Here is a 17747-nt window from a genome sequence, read left to right on the forward strand (position 1 = left end):
CAGGCTATCAAAGTGAAGGACAGACAGGAAGGCCAGATCTTATGCAAGCTCTAGGCCTGTATGAGACCCCTCAGCTCATGGGTTCACTGCTGAAGTCTCCTGGTTGTTATTCATATTTTCTCTATGTATGGTCAAATCAGGACTTTATCCCCAGCTTGTGTCACCAGATTTATAGTAGTCTAGGCTAGAGCATGGCACTGTTCTCCACACTTGGCAAGGAATGGTTTTTGTAAATCAAGCTTACACACAGAAAAGAGGCACCCAAGCAAAACTTAAAGCATAATTTACACATTTCCTCTTGAATATGGGGTAGATTTTCCATGGAAATTCATGTCTGTGATCAAGTTCAGATTTGATCTGAATTGATATAAGGTCTACAAATTTATTTTCACTTCTGCAAGAGCTGCATCTTTTTTGATACAACGTCACATTCCTGCTTGTCACAGAAGAAAGCATTAGGATGTCAAAATTAATTGTTTTAAGAAAGGAGCTTTAGAATACCTTTCTTAAGAGGAGAAAAAAATGATAAAAATAACTTCACAACAGGTCTCCATGAGTCTAATTCAGTTCCAGGTTCAGTATTTTGGATGACAACCTGAACAAAGAGGAGAGAAAGGAAAACTACACTTTGACACAATGGTTTTGTTAATAAGTGTCTATTAGTGGGCTACTTCAGTATGTAAAAATAATTTATAATGCTTTAATAGCATAAGCATTTCAATATATTGGGAGTAAGAGTTTTTTTCACATGTTCCACTAGCCATTTTGTAAATATTTCTCTGTACATACCATTTCTTTGAGAACTTTCTCCACAGTTCCTTTGTCCTGAAGGTTGAAGACGAACCTGGATGCTGGGATACTGGCCAGGAGCCGGAGCTTGGCAGCATTGCTAACCTCCTCAGCCACTCTGGTCATTCCCATTGTGAACAATACAATTCCTTGGTGTTTAGCGTCAGCTGTAGCTGCAAAAATATCTGGGTTTCTTGGATGGTCGACTCCATCGGTGAAGAGCACGGCTAGTTTCACACTACCTGGAGTCCCTTCAGTCATGTAGAGTTGTGTGAGGTTAGTAATAGCATAAGTTGTGTAGGTACCATGACCTATGTAGGTGATGGGAGCAATGTGAGATTTGAACGCTTCAGGACCTTTCCAGTTACGGAAAGTTTGTTCTATGAGAACAGTGCTGCTGTACTGGAGTAAGGCCATCCTCCAGCTAAGGGTCCGTCCAGAACTAAGCTGCAGACCTTTCATTCTGTCTACTGTTTCCAGGACAAATTTTTTCTGCTGTTCGTGATTATAATCCTTAGCACTCTCGGAGCTGTCCAGTAAAAAAGCAATTTCCAGAATGCAGTCTTCATCTAGAATAAATAGGTAGGAAGGTGAATGGAGTGTTTTCATACTAAATCTCCTTCTACCCTTACCTTTCTGTGTATTTTAGGCTTCAAAAGTAGGAGTTCAGCTGTGGAAATTTAAGAAAACATCTGTGATTCCAGGAGTGAGACCCTTGTGAAGGTAGAGCATATAGAGGCTGAGGAATTTGCTCCAGAGCAGATGCCCAAGGGAATAAGAATCTAAAGGTGAGGTAATGTCATGGAATGTGGAATGTTGCAGTGGTGTTTATGCATTCATTCTGTCCTCGTGCTGGGTAGCAGGATTGGGACTGGAAAGGTGGGAGTGATCTTACTCACAAAAACAAGTCTTACTGAATGAGACACTGGAATGTGATTTACAGAGATAGGTTTCTGTCCCTGACACTCACATACAGTGACATAAAAAATTCCAAGAGCAGGATCTGCACCAGTGTACGTCGGAGAATAATAATTTTCTGAACTACTGATGTATTACTCTGATAGAAATGCAGTTGCAAAAGAAACAGTTAAAATAACATGCTACCAGCCATATTAAAAAACAAAACAAAGCAAAACCAAGTAATCTCCTCTTATAAAATACACAAAAGGGGAGGGAGAGGAAAAGAGCAAAAAGATCGAAGTGCAAAAATCAAGTGAAAACCTACAATGAGGTGAGTCTGGCTGATTATAACTAGTATCCTAGAGGGCGAGTTAGCCACATAGTCCTGAGTAAATGAATCATGGAAAAGAACAATACCTATTTTAAAATGATAATACTCACCTTGATCACTTGGGCTGGGATATCTTTCTACAGTATTTGACAGAATGTGTTTAGGTTTGGGTCTTCTCAGTCCATAACTTTTTTCTTCCCTGAGATTTTCTGCTAAAAATTGATGTTGTTCAAGTACCCACAAAAGCCACCAGAGTCCGAAGAACATCATTTGTTTGGTTTCTGTTTCCTAAACAACATAAATAATAATACAGTAGTAGTTCAGCAGTACACAGACAATAAAAAGTTCAGTTTTGCTTTGACAAGTTGCTTAATAGGCTCTTTTTTCCAATATTCCCTAAGAATGAGCTGGGTTTTATTTTCTTTAGGTAAGAGCTTCTCCAAAATATGTCATAAATAATAAGCAGAGACATGTTGAAGTGATTTTCAGGCATAGTGCATATAGTTAGAGCACTTGAGAGACAGACATTTCACATACATGCTTCAATTCTTTTCTCTCGTGCTGCCCAGTAGCATTTATAAAACTAGCATTTCTCAAAAAACATAGCTTTGGCTGTGCCCCTGTGCATGCCGAGTGAATCCCAAGTGAACTTCACAGGGGTGTTTTTTGAACTTGCTGTGCCCAGGGTTGGCACAGAAAGGAGAAGGAAGAACAGAAGCAGACTCAAGTTTTGCCATTCTCTCTACTCAAGAACCCTCTACCACTGAGGGTCTCAGCTGTCCTACAGAGGAACAGTGATGGTCTGAGGTTGCTGTCCAGACATGAACGTACTACTGTGCAACCCTGGGGCCACAGCGTGCTAAGCCCAGGATTAAGAGCTACCTATAAACAGGACTTCTTTCTTCTGCAGGGACTGAGCTGTTTGTCCTGGGCTCACCAGCATACCCAGAGCTCACAGACTGCTCAGGGCTGCTAAGTCAGTGCTGCCTCACTGACATCTCCCTGCAAGCTCTTCCAGGTCGGTGCAGCACATAGCAAAAAGGCAGCTCAGTGTCAAGAATAAACCTGCCAGGACCTGAGCACCTAAGAAAAGTCCCTAGCACAGCTCGGTCTGCAGGGCTTTTCATTTCCTTCTGGTTAGGGCAGGATTTGTGGTGCCCATGGACACAGAGAACACAGGGGTCCTTACCTTGATGCTCCTTACCAAGAGGCTCTGCAGAGATGCAGGATGCTGCCCTCAGCTTGCTGGCAGCAGCGCTGTCCTGCCTGTGCTGGGTGCTCTGTGAGGAAAGGAGGGAGAAGTAGGGTTGGAAGCTCCTGTGAGAACTGGTGTCATTTGTAAGGAGGGGCCAGTAAAGGCAAGGAGAAAGGGGAGTCACAGGAATTCTCACTCCCCCTTCTAGGCACCCACCCACACCTCTCCAGGCTATGCATATGTATCCCTGGTTTACACCCCACACCCCTCCTTCTCCTTCTTCCTACCCCCCGCCATTTCCTCATACAGGTTTTCATGCATACCTGCACATGTATGGACGAGGACTGTTCGCACCCCAACACGCTTCCCTACCCACTAGCCTACTGACATTCACTCTTTTCTCCCACCACCACCGCACACCTTTCCCTCCCATACTTCTGTGCATCTGTCATGCTTTGGCAAAGCAGCTTTTGATACCAGGTGTTGTGTTTTCAGCATCATCACAGTGGTCCATGCCACTTTCAGACCTATGTGAATCTCCTTATAAAGAGGGATTCCTGTCACTGCTGTAATAGAAAGATTTGTAATGTCCCATGGGCTGGGCCAAGTGAAATGTGAGTGAGATTACCCAGCATGACAAAACCAAAAAGACAGACCAGTTAGAAAGCTGTACAGTTTCTCCAGGCTTGTATGCCACACCTGTCCTTCCAAAAAGTCTAATAGAGACCAAGGACTGTGACACACAGTATGGTCCTCTGTAAAACTAAGCTAGGTGGCTGTGGATCCTGAAGACTTCTACCAGTGATTGCAGCTTGTCACCTAATTCTTCAAATATCATCAGAAAGCTTTTGTTACAAATAAGTGTACTAAACAAGTAATTCTTCTCCACAGAAATACTTTTTTTGTGTGTCTTGTGGATGCATAATTTTCCACCTTCATGCACACAAAGAGGACCCAGCACTAACCAGAGTCTTCCTTTCCTTTTTAAGAGTTCACCAGCTCAGCCGACATTCTGACAGTCACAAGCAGAGGCTAAGGGGATTTCCCTTGCTTCTACTCACACATTTTGATTTTGGTTTAAGTAAGAAATTAAAACAACAATTTTATGCCCTTTAGGGAATACAAATAATATGGTGTTTAACTGAAATAGATATAATAAATGTCACATAGCCCTTAAATCTTACTGAGAAAAAAAAAATCTAATTCTAGCAAGAAAAAGCATGTTAACTATGGTTGGGATTGTGTGTCTCTCACAAGCAAAACATTGTCATTCTTTCATTTTCACTGCTAATTCCTACCTTAAATCGTAGCTGGCAAATAACTTCTTAATTAAATAACTATTCTGCTTGCATGTTTTGTAGCAAGTTCTTGGCTTCAGGATATTTCCTTTTATTTATGAATGATGTTCACCCTGAGGACAATTTTTTCTTTTTCTTTTTTTCTTTTTATTTTTGGCCAGGTGCAACTTTAAAAGCTTAGTGGGGCCTCCATATTTTATAACTAGTTGTATAGGATACATGGCATTATTCTGTCCAGAATTCTAGGTATGTAATTTACTATATAGTACACTTCTTGACTTGTCTTTTGAAGTTATATATTCTCAATACCTGCGCTATTCTTGTGGTGATGTTCTATCAAAACTTAAATAATGCCAATGTAAACTATGTGTGCATTGATGCACGTGAGATAACTGTTAGAACCAAAAATGAACAGTAAGCTTTTTTGCATCGTATACTACAAATTCTAACAGGTTTAACGTTTACCAATTTGACATTTTCATGGCATGACACCAAAAATATTTTCAAAATAAAATAATTGTCTTAAAAGCTATGATTAGGAACATTCATGCTGTCATTTCGATGTTATAAATTTATTGCTAGAATTTTATGAGCATACAGTTCAGTATTTTTGGAAAGATGAAAGTTACATATTTTATCTTGAAGAACTTAGACATTGGATGCTTCAGCATGCAATTAATTATATTTCTATTCACCAACATGATTTGACCTCTTTTTTTTTTTTTTTTTTTTTTTTTTTTTTTTGAGATGGCATTATAGGTTTGCATACTTAGTTGACTGAATTGGGCCTAGCTACCTCAGCTCACAAAAACTTCCAGCAAAATGACAGTAGCTGGCACTAGGATTGTTAATCTTTTCAGGACTCAAAATAAATGAATATAAAGGCTACTTTACAGTTGCATCAACTGAAGCTGAACTCACATATATTTTTGCTGCATATTCAGATCTTTGGATTTTTTCCATAACTGTTTGAAATCCAAGACTAGTCACCTCTTTGATCTTAGTATTTCAATCTGGGAAATGAAGCATAACCATTTTTTCAAAGAATAGAGAAGTATAGAAGAGCTATTTAAAAACAGCTAAATAGGCTATATTAAATCAAAAGAAATTCCTTATAATTTTAGAGCCACGATAAAAGACATAATGAGGAAAGATACACTCTTTCCGCAAGTGAGTATATTTAAACACTATCAAGAAGGGAAACCAAAGTGATATTATGCCTACTTTTGTCTGCCATTACCATTGTGGTGACAGCTTCAGGGCTCCATGAGATTGCGTGGTCATTTTGAAGGGACACTGAATGAAGAGCTGGGGCTAAGAGATGCCAGTTGATGTGTATAGCGTGGCCTCTTGCACCAGCAGCAGTCCTCACTGTCACTTCCAATGGACAGAAGTAGCAGCAAGCTTGACTCTTCCAGACTTCTTACCTGGCTCTATCTCCTCCATCTGTTCCTCCTCCCTGTAAGCAGGTATGGCTCTTACAGCCTTGTCTAGCTCTACTGTGACCAATTAATCCACTGGTCAGCAAAATCCAGAACATTTTTGAGAAAGCCTGTGTCATTTCTGTTAAGCTAGACTAGCTAACGTCTTCTACCATGGTGTCACATCACTAAAATGTGACATTGTGACATTGCCCTGACTCATCCTTCTTCAGCTGTCAACAGGCCTGCAACAGCACTGGAGACAGAAGTACTCATGAGCCAACATAGTTAGCAAAATACCATCTGAGTATTTCCGTACACTAACAGAATATTCAACCAACAGGAAGGCTACTTTTTGAGAGCAACACTAAGCAGACAGAATGTTCCCTTTTTTCCTCTGCTCTGATAGTAGTTTTTTGTCAAGAGCTTGACACGATGCTTCTGAAATGTATTTCCACCTTTTTGCCACTTCAGTGTGAATAATACACGTCTTGTCTGCTGTGACCTGTTAAAAATATGCACATTTCACACAGTCTTCTTCTAGTGTTTCATGGCCTCAAGATAGTCTTGACCATTTAACCTCTGTATCATGCTGTAGTGGAATTCCAAGAGTATTTATTTCATTGTATTTGACATGTAAGTACATGACCACTGTGTTGAGGAAAAAAAAACACAACAAAAAACCACAGAAACGTACCTGACTTGAACTAGTAAAATAACAAAAGGATATCATTTACAAAACATTTTATTGTGAATATTTTTGTAAAAACTATAAAAATATTTACAATATTTTGAATTGTTATTAAATATCAAGGTTATAAAAAATGTAGTTCACAGTCCTGTAAGTTGTATCACAAGCATGAATTTTAAGAAAAATAGTTCAAAAGTTCAAATATTCAGAATAATTGAAAAAGAAAACTAGAAAAAAAAATCAAAACTAACTTCACTGAAGGTTGTATCTGAAGAAAGATAAAATGGATGCCGCTGTTTTTCCTTCTAATTGCAAAATGTGTTTTAGTGAATTTGACAGCTCAACATTCGGGTTGAGTACATTATGTCATGACAAATTGAGTTGAAGTTGCCAACTGTTGTGGCTGCAGTTTAAGAAAAATAATTTGGACATATATTTGTGACAAAAGCTGTTTTTTCTCTATGAAAAATTATGTCTTCATGGCAGAGCTGTATAAAAACCTATTATGAAATCCTGGCATATGTGAAGGTAGTGGCAGAACTATTGATTCCAGTGAATCCAGGATTTATCTTTGCTTTTTGGTACAAATATCGAACATCAAGCATGAAAGAGCTGAGCAAGTAGGCTGTATTGTGTTTTCATCTAAACTCATCATAGAAAATGCTGTAAGCAATGTTTTTTGATGTCAAGGAGTTACTCTCTGTGTAGCTCACAACAAATTCTAACGACTCTTTGGGACCAGTCTGGTAAACACGGCCTTTTCTTTTACATGGTATGAATTTCTCTCCCCATTTCTTCTTTCTTTTAATATATCTGTTCTGCAATTTTTCAGGAGGTGCAACCGGGAAGTGTACCATTGTAATGAGGCATAAAAGGAGGGAGGGTCTTCAGTACTTTCCCATTTGGTCTTTGTATATTATTGTCAAAAGCTTACTATGAGCATAACCTGTGTGTAATATTAACGTTATCATTGTTTTGAAATTTTCTAAGAGATATTTTCCACCTTACAGCCTGACTAAGTAAATACACATATATGTAAGCAAGTTATTTTCAAAATTTGTGGCATTCAGCCTAACAAAGCAATGAAAGAATATACATAAAACAGTATCAATAGATTTTTAACATACTGAATATTAAATACTCTTAAAATGGAAACTAAATGAAATCTTAAAATATTTGATTTTCTATGTCAGTACCAATGAAAAAGTACTTAAACAAGTAATTATGCTGGACTTGCTGTTGCATTTGTTACTTTTAAAATACACTTTGCACAAATATTTTCTTCCACCTGCCTTATATTCAACAGCATGATACCTGTAGCTAGCAATAATAAACTCTTTTACACTATCCCTTTTTTAATGCAGTAATTACATTTTTTGGGGGGGTGTGGAACACTCTCTGTTTTCATAGAGTTGCAGTAAAAAAGCAACTGTTTTAATCACACTTACCACATTTAGAGAACACATAGTATGGCAATTGGAAAAATAATTACTCCACTGGAAAAATGCTTAGCAAGTTAAAGCATGTTGCTGTACATAGAGTATGTTGCAAATGAAAGTGATAAAGAGTTGGCAGAAAAAGGCAAGTTCTGTACACTTCCAAAGCTGGAATCCTTTTAGCATTGGGAATAGGTTTCATCTTTCAGATAGGTGATTATCTATAGTGTTACAAGAAGACAAATATTTATCTTACTGCCCTTATTGCCAATATAACCCTAAACTTGCATAAATGCCAGAATTTGCATCTTTGGACCTATGGCTTTTATTTAAAGGTATTTACAAACATATGTATCAGACCCTCTGCACCCCTTGCAGCAGTCTTGTGGGCCCAGCAGCCCTCTCAGCCACCAGTGTGCTTTGTGGTCCCACTCTCCACCAGCCCTACCTGCTTGCACATCCCCTTGTTACCCTTCATGAGGTATTGACCCATTTCTGCTGTCTGTTGGGGTCCCCAGCTAGCAGTAGAAGCCCCAGACTACGTGTTAACCTGTATCAGTATGCTGGGAAGTATCATTTGCAGTCCTACCCATGGATTGCTAGAGGCTAGGACCTACCCTGCTACTTCCATGCTGGTAGCTAGACCCAAGTGGCAACAAGTTTTAAAATCAAAGCCTGATTGCCTGCTGCTGACCAAGCAGAGTCTAAGCACATCTGGAACTGCTGAAGCACCTGTGCATACCCATGGTTCATCTAGTGAGGGCTCCTCTCAGCTGTGAGGTTCTCTCAGGCTCAGGAGGCAGAAGGCCCTGTAACCTGAGGGGAAGGTGTTCTTAGGAGGAGAGATAAACTGTGTGGGGGACAAAATGGCTTTTTGTAGTTGGGATTTGGTTATTACTGCAGAGTTAACTTGATAAGTTGTGTAAGTAACTGACAGGGCTATAAGATCCTCAGCAAGAGTGAAGGAATACAATCAGCAATGTGAAACTGAGGGAGGCTGGCAGACAAGTAAGTAAATGTTTTAAAATATTAACAAAAGAGCTGTAATACTGTGTATGCAAGTGTAGCAATGATTTTTGAAGTGAAGAAAGATTTTTTTTTTTTTTTTTTGAATAAGACTAGACCTACTGGAAAATGCAAATAGATCTCTTTAAACAGCTACCAGCTTACATGTATTTATGCTGTAATCTTTGGAATCTAGCCTAGCAAAAACCTGAGTAGACCTCTGTTTCTGGATCTGAGGACTATTGTAGGTACCAATATATTAATGATGATGGGGTTTGTGTTAAAGATATTCTTATTTTCAGTAAGATTTTTTTTTTAATTTATATTTGTTAGGTTTGCAGTTATCAATGCTAAAGCTCTTGAATTTGAATAAATGTATTGAGCAAGTTGTAAATTTGTTAGTACCATACACTTAAGAAAATATTGGTAAGGCTCTTCCTTGTGGTAAAACAATATATCCTCTTTGTCTAACAATACATAAAAACATGAAAACATTGGTTTAAGTGAAATTTAATAATGGGGTATTGTGATTTTACCAGTACTTAAGCCAAATCTTAAATAATGTATGCAAACACAACTGCAAGAAAAAGAAGTCTTATATTCATCTTCTGTTTCATGATTAGAAATACAAGATACTAAGATGTGTGAAGGTTAGTATGGCTTCAGATACTCTACTTGCAATGTGAACCATAAATAGTTAAGGTCAACTGTAGTCTGAACAGTATTTACAAAACTCATTGCCTTGCCTCATAGTGAAACTCTGCTGCTTTATCTTTGAAGTGTAGAGGTAGGGGAAAAAAAAAAAACTTCTCATTTTTTCTAAGTACTTTCTTAGACATTCTTTGTGCAAATATGTAGAGCATCACTCTGAGAGGAATTTTGCCCCAATTCAGGCTGTGGGAGGTCTTGTTGAATACTGAAAGAGGAGAGTAGGATGTTTCTGTTTTCCAAAGCTGTTTAGGGATTAGTAGGAGAGCAGTTACAAGGTACCTTGAAAATATCAATCATTTGTATTCTTATGGAAGATTGGGAATGTTTGGCTACTGAGTAAAATGGTCTGGAGGTTCAAAATTATCTTGGATATGTTTGCATGTAATCACTAAATGAATGTGGAATAGTGGTAAGAAGCTTTCAGCTGTGCGCATTAATCCAAGAATAGGAAGGACAAAAGAAACACCTTTGAGAACACTTCTGCTTTAATGAGCTCATAGTTACGTGGCCTTGCACCTTTCCAGGTGTATGTGCTTCTGGCTAATAGCCCCTCTCCTGTAGCTTATCAGTCACGGATGGCTACAGACATGTGCTCAGTGCAGGAAAGAACAGCTTCTATGTATAAAGGATCTGTTAAACCTCTGCTGGTAGTAGTAGCAAGCTTCTTATTCAGTTTATGTAAAGCAAAAGTAATGTTTTGCCCCAGATGCAGGTGGTATGGACACTGAGCTGTAGATTCCTGTCTGCTGTGATTGCTAGTATTTTATAGATCTGTGCATTAGGTGCTTCTTTGCTCCTTTTAAGGAACAATAGAAAAAAATTCTGTCAAGAATTACTGGTACTCTGAAAGACTTGCTTTGAAGTGGTCTGTGTTTCAGTAGATGATTTGACAGACTTGGCCGCAGCTATTATGCAAACAGATAGGTGCTACTGCAATATTATCCTGTGCTACTGGTGAACAAGGCATCTTTTCAATGATAGCTCAACGATAGATCTTGCATTATAAATCATGGGCCCTAATACTATAAGCTCAAAATAATATCATGTGGCTTGTGCTATAAAGATATTTCTCTTGGTAACCTGCTGTTTGTGCCCTTTCTACATTCCCCTGTTACTAAAGCTAAAATAGATCAAGTAGCTGACATTTTGTAATCTGCCCCATGTGCAGCACTGATACACCATCTCATTTTTTTTATATATATGGTTTTGAGAGAGGATTTAATTTGTATTATCTCCTCCAAATAAGATTACAAATTGTTTCAAGACATTGTTGCTATTCTTGAAATGGATATACTGTGGAAGAGACTCAAAATTGACAGGCTTTGGTCTCAGATTTTTCAGTCTTTAAGTTTTTACTGGTTATGATGGTAAACACAGTGCCTCAGAAAGAAATGATTCTCAGTATTTTAGCTGATGAAACAATCCACCAGTCATGTTGTGCTGGATAAAGCATGTCTTTGGACTGAGGCTACTGTCTTGCATTTCAGTTAAGAACCTTATTCTGTTAGTCTGGTACATGCTACCTTAGGGCTAGAATGCATTTGCTACTCTACTAATAGTGTTAGTGAAATGAGAACTACTTCTCACAATAGCCTAGTGATATTTGCATCACTCTGCCATATTTAATTGACCATATTGAAAGGTTATGCTGCTAAGGATTTACCAAAGATAGGGTGTATGCTAAGGAAGGCACTTACTACTGGTATTTCAAAAACCCAGCCATATCATCATTGGATGAGCAGAAACCTTAATTTTATGTAGTTATATATATATCAAGACGCCATGCTTGAACAAAATCATAATAGCTGGTGTCTTTGAGGGAAAATAAGTTGTCTTTTTATATTAGAAGTATCTCTGAAATTGCTGTATCTTACTGATCTTCAAATTGAATGATATTCCTACAGTCAAAACAGACTTGTCTATTACAGTATTGATGATTGTGAAATAGATGAAGCAAGTGATGTAGAAAGTAAACTCATTTTTTTCCCTGTATGGTGATTGTGCTACCTGTGTTCTATATTCTGTTTCCACAAAAAAATTACTTGCCTTGGTGTTGGATCAAAATTCAATAGCTAGAACCTGTCAGTTAATGCTGCATCAAGTGAAATCAGTCACTAATACATGAATCTAATACCATGTTTACAATTTTTTTTTATAATCCTTATAAAAAGGATTGCTTGGAAATGATAGAAAATAAACGTCCATTTCTGAAGTAGTTAACCTACTGCAGTGCTTTAACATCAAAACATCTCTCTTTCTGTTACAAGTATTATTATATATTTACCATGCTAAGTAGAGAGGTGTGACTAGATTCTCTAGATTTTTTTTAAGCCTATATGGTGTTATGCAATACTACACATATGCACTTAATGTTTGACTTCTTAGATGTTTTTAAGAAAACAAGTTTTCAGCTGATTTACTTTATACTTTGTAGATAAAACAATTGAAGATTTTCAAGTGGTTTACAGAAGAAAAGGTTGAAGGTCTGGAATGGAATCTCAGTATGGAATCTCTCGTTTTAAAAATCAGTTAGCTATGCGAGAAGAAAATCAGTTAAAAGATATGGCCACTGGGTGTCAGTCTTGACTTGAGCATGAAAGAATGAAAGGTTGTGGGCCGTGCTGATTGCAGATGCTTGGTTTGAGATGGCTGACTGAGCAATACCAAGACTTACATACTTGTTTCGAAAACTCTAGGAAATTGATCTGTCATATACAAGTAAAAGTGCTGTGACTATAGCCACTCTAGTTCCAGAAAGCAATCCAAACATATAATGAGGTGGCTTTATTGCTTTGTTGTCAGATTGAATGCTGTGTTTGGGCATTGCGCTTTACCTGTGGATCAGAAAGAATCAGAAATAGTTCCTCTTTCCTCCTCCCTGACTTGAGGAATGCTGTCATAAATCAGGGCTGAGCAAGTGCTGGTCTGAAATAAGAGTGGGCTTACACTTATTCTGTAATGGAGAGTGGGCTACTGGAAGTGTCCTTGCAGTACAGAGTAAGATCTGTTATGAACAGCATTTCCTGCTAGAATGAATGAGATACAGGCTTTTTGAGTTGGCCTGGCTTGATTAGTATATTTACTGTGCTATGCTTGCACTTTTTCTTTATATAAGAATTTGGTCTTTTTTATGGTTAATGTCATGTGATGACATTATGATGGACTTTATCATTATGATAATGATGGACTTTCAACCTTCTCCTATACAAACTACTTGAAAAGATTCTATTGTTCTGTTGCACAGAAAAAAATGAAGTGTTTTTTGTTTGTTTGTTTCATGATAGCATTTCTACACTCTCTTCCCAAACATATTTTTAATTGAGCTTTGGATATTGTGTATGCAATAAATGTCTAAGGCTATATTACATTTATTTATATTGTACTTATATATCCACCTGACAAACAAGAAGATAAAATTACTTCAGGGGACCACAAAAATTAGTAAATGAGCTTTGTGCCCATCTCTGTTTGTGAATGGGGTTAGACTACTACTATTCAGCTGAAATTAAAATGCTGATTCAAAATACTCCATAATGTTTTCATGGTTAGAATAGATTCTGTTCTGAATCATCTCAAAGTATGAAGACTTTCAGGAAAAGTATAGTGAAATTCAAGGGAAAACAAACAGATGTAATACTAGTTAAGAAAAATTGTTCATTTTGGAAAGTTTCTGAAATTAAATTACAAGGTCATATTTTTTGGTTTTCTGGAGATCCAAACATAGTCTAGCAGTTTGCTCCTTCCCCCACTTTTTTAATTGTCTGCATTAATTGCTTACACTTTCAAGAAGTTTTCTCATCCTGATCAAACTGCTTCTTAAGGGTGATGTGGTAATACTGACAAAGGTGATATAAGTGGGAAGGAATGTTTCTAAAAACTGAGAAAATTCCAAGTGCTGGATTCTTATATTCTTGATGCTGTACATTGAACTGAGATAACTTGAGGTATATGCTAGCTGAATATTAGAATGTCCAAGTACTTCCTGTGGGCAGAATCCTGAAGCATCTTCGTTGCATCTTTTATGTTCTATCTAAAGCAGTTAATTATGTAGACATGTCAGTTACAGATACATGTATTAGAAATAAATGATTATGTTGTAGAGCATACTTGACTGCTTCACGTTATTGCTAGAGGGCTGTGGGACAGAACTGCCCCAAATGTCTCAAAACACACCTCCATAAATTATGTAATGACAACTGCCACATGCCTGTGAAGGTGGTTCTGTTCTGAGGTGAACTTCCTTTCTGTTCTGGAGGGGACTGGGAGAAGTTTCATGATACCTAAGGTTATTCTTTTCAGCATGCTCATGAAGCGTGACCTAGACTAAGCACCAGGCAGTTAAGCTTGTAGTGCCTGGTGTTTGTGGTGTAGCATAAAGAAGCGAAACCTGGACTTTGTTACCCCAAGAACCTCTTACGTATTGGTTTCGAAATTGGCTTGCTCTTTTTGGAAGCTCCTTAACATGGAGTCAGATGTGACAAAGAAAAATATGTAGCTGGTGTATGTCTTGGTCAGAGAACATTGGTGTGAAAGCTTTAGCTAGGAAAACAGGCTGCGGATGGAGTTAAAGCTGTAGTTAAAACTGCTGACCATGTGGCTGTTACTGTGGGTGAAGTGCCAGCTAAATCACTCTTTCATTCAACCATAATTGTAAGCGTCTGAGAAGCAACCAGTAGCTTGGTTCAGTGGCTCTTGCCATAGGTCCCCTGTATTCCTTTTGTTATGCTGCTGGTCTGTTTTATTGGCCTGGAGTAGAAGTTCTTACCACATATATGTATTTGAAGTTCTACTGGGAGGATTTAAATAAAAGGGAAGTTGCCTGAGTAGCTGGTTCTGATCATTATGTATTACAAAGCATTCTATTGCATAGTTAGGACAGTTACTCTGCCAAATTAAAGCAGGAGGAATTTGCGAAGTTCATAAGGATTTTGATAAAAGATTCTTTTAAGTATTGAGCATTTCTTTCCTATAGTCTTTGCCATGTCAGGTATTTGGTCCATCTCAGCCCCATTGATAATGGTTGCTATCAAAAAGAAGATAAAGCCATGATGGAAGAAGTCCTTTGTCCAAGATTGAGATGTTAAGTGTACTGAATGCATTACTATTTTATTTGCTTAGTCATTCATGCCATAGGCCTTTCTGAGGAGACTCTTGCAGTCCACGTCTGTTTCCCGGGTCTGTTAAATGTCACCTCAGAGATCAGGAAAAATTTCTCCTCCTCCCCTTAAACCCTTTTAGCCAGGGGCAGCTGAAGTAAAGATTACTTCAAAGGCCAGGCATGGTTTTTCTGTTCTTACTGGGCATTGCCCTGGCAGTAGCCCTAATTTTCCTCTTACAGTTAAATGTTACAGCCATGCCTTGTACACGTCATATTTGTACATATCAGGAATATCTCTTGTAAAGATGCTGGAATTGCAGTAGCTTAAAACTGGTGTAGTAGAAAATGGAATAATTCCCCATGCACATTAAGAACTCTGAGGCAGAAAAGACATGTGACTCAATATCCCTTATCTTCAGCTAATTCCTTTCAGGAGTGCTTAGATAAGATTAAAAGAACCAGGCTTCCTTCCAAACATCTCTGCTTTTTCACCTGAAGAAATTTGCTGAGAAAGGAGCAGAGTCAGCTGCCAGCATGTCGCAATGCATGTTGAATTCAAAGAAAATAGGGCTCATTTCTGCAAATGTGCATGAGAAGGTGCTTTTTTTGAGGTTGCAGTTAAGTTGATAGAAAAGGTTCTGTTGACTCCTCTTTGTCATTAATTTCCAGTGGAAAATTATTTAAAACAAATAGCAACTCCAAACAACGATCTGAAAGGATTCTGCCAGGCAGTTTAAATAACCCAAGTTCGACAAACAATTTGAGCTGCAAAGTTAGGTAGTGTGAAAATGTAAATGCTAATGTTGCCCAAAAACTTTAACTCTTAACCTTCTTCAAGTGTATTTTTTTTTTTTTTTTTAATCTTAGAGAAACAGGTGCCAGTAACAAAGACCTTTGCTTGTTTCACTGGTAGATGAGGAAATGCAGACACAAGGACAAAAATGACATTAAAAAGGCATATTTGATAATATTGTAAGGTAAAGCCACCAAACCAAGTATTTAGTGTAATCAATTTGTTTATAATGGTTTGCATTTATTTTTTTGAGCTCTCCATTCTGAGACCATGCAGTGAGTTATATAGGTGCTGCAAGAGTGATAGTGTGTGATGAAGTCCCCAGAATACTGAACTGCTTTGCACAGAGGACTGAATAAAGCCTACTGTAAACTTACATTGTGCTTCAACAGGCAGACATGCAAGTAAGGTATCAAAAAATGCAACGAAGGGAGTATTCCTGTAGGTGTTGAGACCAAGGCCAAAGATTCCTTTTATGAATCTGATATGAGAGTTTCTATGTTACAATGTTTTTAAACTGAACACAGTTGGGAGTATCCACAGTGCATGAGAGGCTGGAAGATACAGATTTTTTTTTTCTTCCCTTACTACTCTTCACAAATCACCTGAAATAACACCGTATTAGTTCTGTGCTCTTTTCAGTGTGATTTACTGGTATAATTAAACTTGTACGCTGAGTCAACATTGCGTTTAACTACTTCTGTTCTTCACAAACACAGAATGGATCAAATCCAATTAAGGTATCTTCAATAAAATTACATAAGATATACCTGTATTCCTGGGTTGTCTGTAGCCATGATGTGATGGTAAGGGCTGCTTATGAGTGTGTCTTGCCCTACAGCTGGGTGGGGGGATGCTGTAGAAGAGAGGCAGCAAGGAAAGGGGTGGGGGGGCAGGGAGTGGAGTGGAAGGACTCTGACTCCATTGTCCTGTGGGCCGTGTATGTTTTTCTAATACCGTGTGTTTCTGAGGCTACTTTTCTACTAGAGATTTGAAATCAGAATGAAATACCAGCATACTGACTTGGATTTTCCTGTTAATTTTCCTATTAATATTTATGTGCTTTTTTTAGACACTGTTAATATTTCTTTAAAATGTAGTATTGGCTTTTAAAATTTTGAAAGCAATAGATGGAATTTAAGTAGCTACCAATTGCTGTGATAGCAGACTGGGTTTATCACAACTCTGTGTAAGTAGGATGCAAACATCAGTTAATATATTACTGTGTTTTCCGGAGCTGGAGATAGTGTTTAAATGTTGTGTCTAGAATCTGTGCAAGTCCATACATAAAAATCCAAGTACATATTAATGTCTAGACTTCTTAACTGCACTAGACACCAGTATTTCCAGTATTTTTATTATTCAGGTTTTAGTGATAAAATTACTATGGGAGTAATTTTACATGCTTATTTGATAGTGGCACCCAAAAGACTAATGAGGATTAAGAGTTAATTGGATGGAACAGTGTAAAAATATGATTAGGCACTAAGATAATAAGTTTTAATGTAAAGCATTGCTTGAAATATCCTTATGTCCTCTGTACTTAGAAAAAGTGCAATGTGAACAGGGATAGTAGCAGATTCTTTAGCCTGAATTTGCAAATGACTCATGGAAAACTACCTTTTGTTACAGGGGGAAGAAAAGCATTCATCTCCATTCCTGAAATGTCTGAGAACACAAAATTCAATTGTATCCCTTTGGAAAATGGTCAGATGAGACAAGTTTTTAAATCTAAAAATAACACTTCTATTTGGTATTCTAGTACGTGGGAAAGCCCTTATTCTTATATTTTTAACCATTAGCAGAATTCCAGAGAGAATGGTACTTTGAATAGCTTTCTTCTAATTTGACCCAATTATTATACTGTTTAAAACCTAAAGGTCAAACTTGAATGGAAAGCTGCCTCCAGATCCCTAGTCTTTCACTGTCTCAAACTCAGGATGCATGTGAGATGATGACAGGTGGCTTTAAAGTTCCTTTTGCCCTTTCCTAATCCTGGTTTATGGGGATTTAAACATCACAGATATAGTAAGTAGTCAGCAAACTGCTCTATCTCATACATAGTTGCCCAGGGATCAC

At 37.8% G+C, this 17747-nt stretch overlaps 2 protein-coding genes across 3 annotated transcripts in view; one reads left to right on the plus strand and one right to left on the minus strand.

The window, feature by feature from the left end:
- The window catches only part of LOC311438683 (uncharacterized protein), a gene marked incomplete at its 5' end in the record, with an annotated part of 33407 nt that extends 31120 nt beyond the window's left edge, over positions 1–2287 (minus strand). The window contains 2 exons of the mRNA XM_084523335.1: positions 790–1358; positions 2131–2287. Coding sequence (XP_084379461.1) covers positions 790–1358; positions 2131–2287 — 726 coding nt within the window. The remainder of the gene's footprint in view (positions 1–789; positions 1359–2130) is intronic.
- LOC311438690 (uncharacterized protein) overlaps positions 1–17747 on the plus strand; it is a 42045-nt gene that overhangs the window by 15346 nt on the left and 8952 nt on the right. The window contains exons 1-2 of one of the 2 annotated variants that reach the window (XM_084523361.1): positions 8793–9069; positions 17301–17375. The gene's annotated coding sequence lies outside the window, so the exon portion shown is untranslated. Of the gene's footprint in view, positions 1–1438; positions 1578–8792; positions 9070–17300; positions 17376–17747 lie in introns of those variants that run through there. The other variant, XM_084523362.1, reaches the window with a different exon arrangement.

The sequence above is a fragment of the Aythya ferina genome (genome assembly GCF_964211825.1).
Source record: "Aythya ferina genome assembly, chromosome: 6".
NCBI lineage: Eukaryota > Metazoa > Chordata > Aves > Anseriformes > Anatidae > Aythya > Aythya ferina.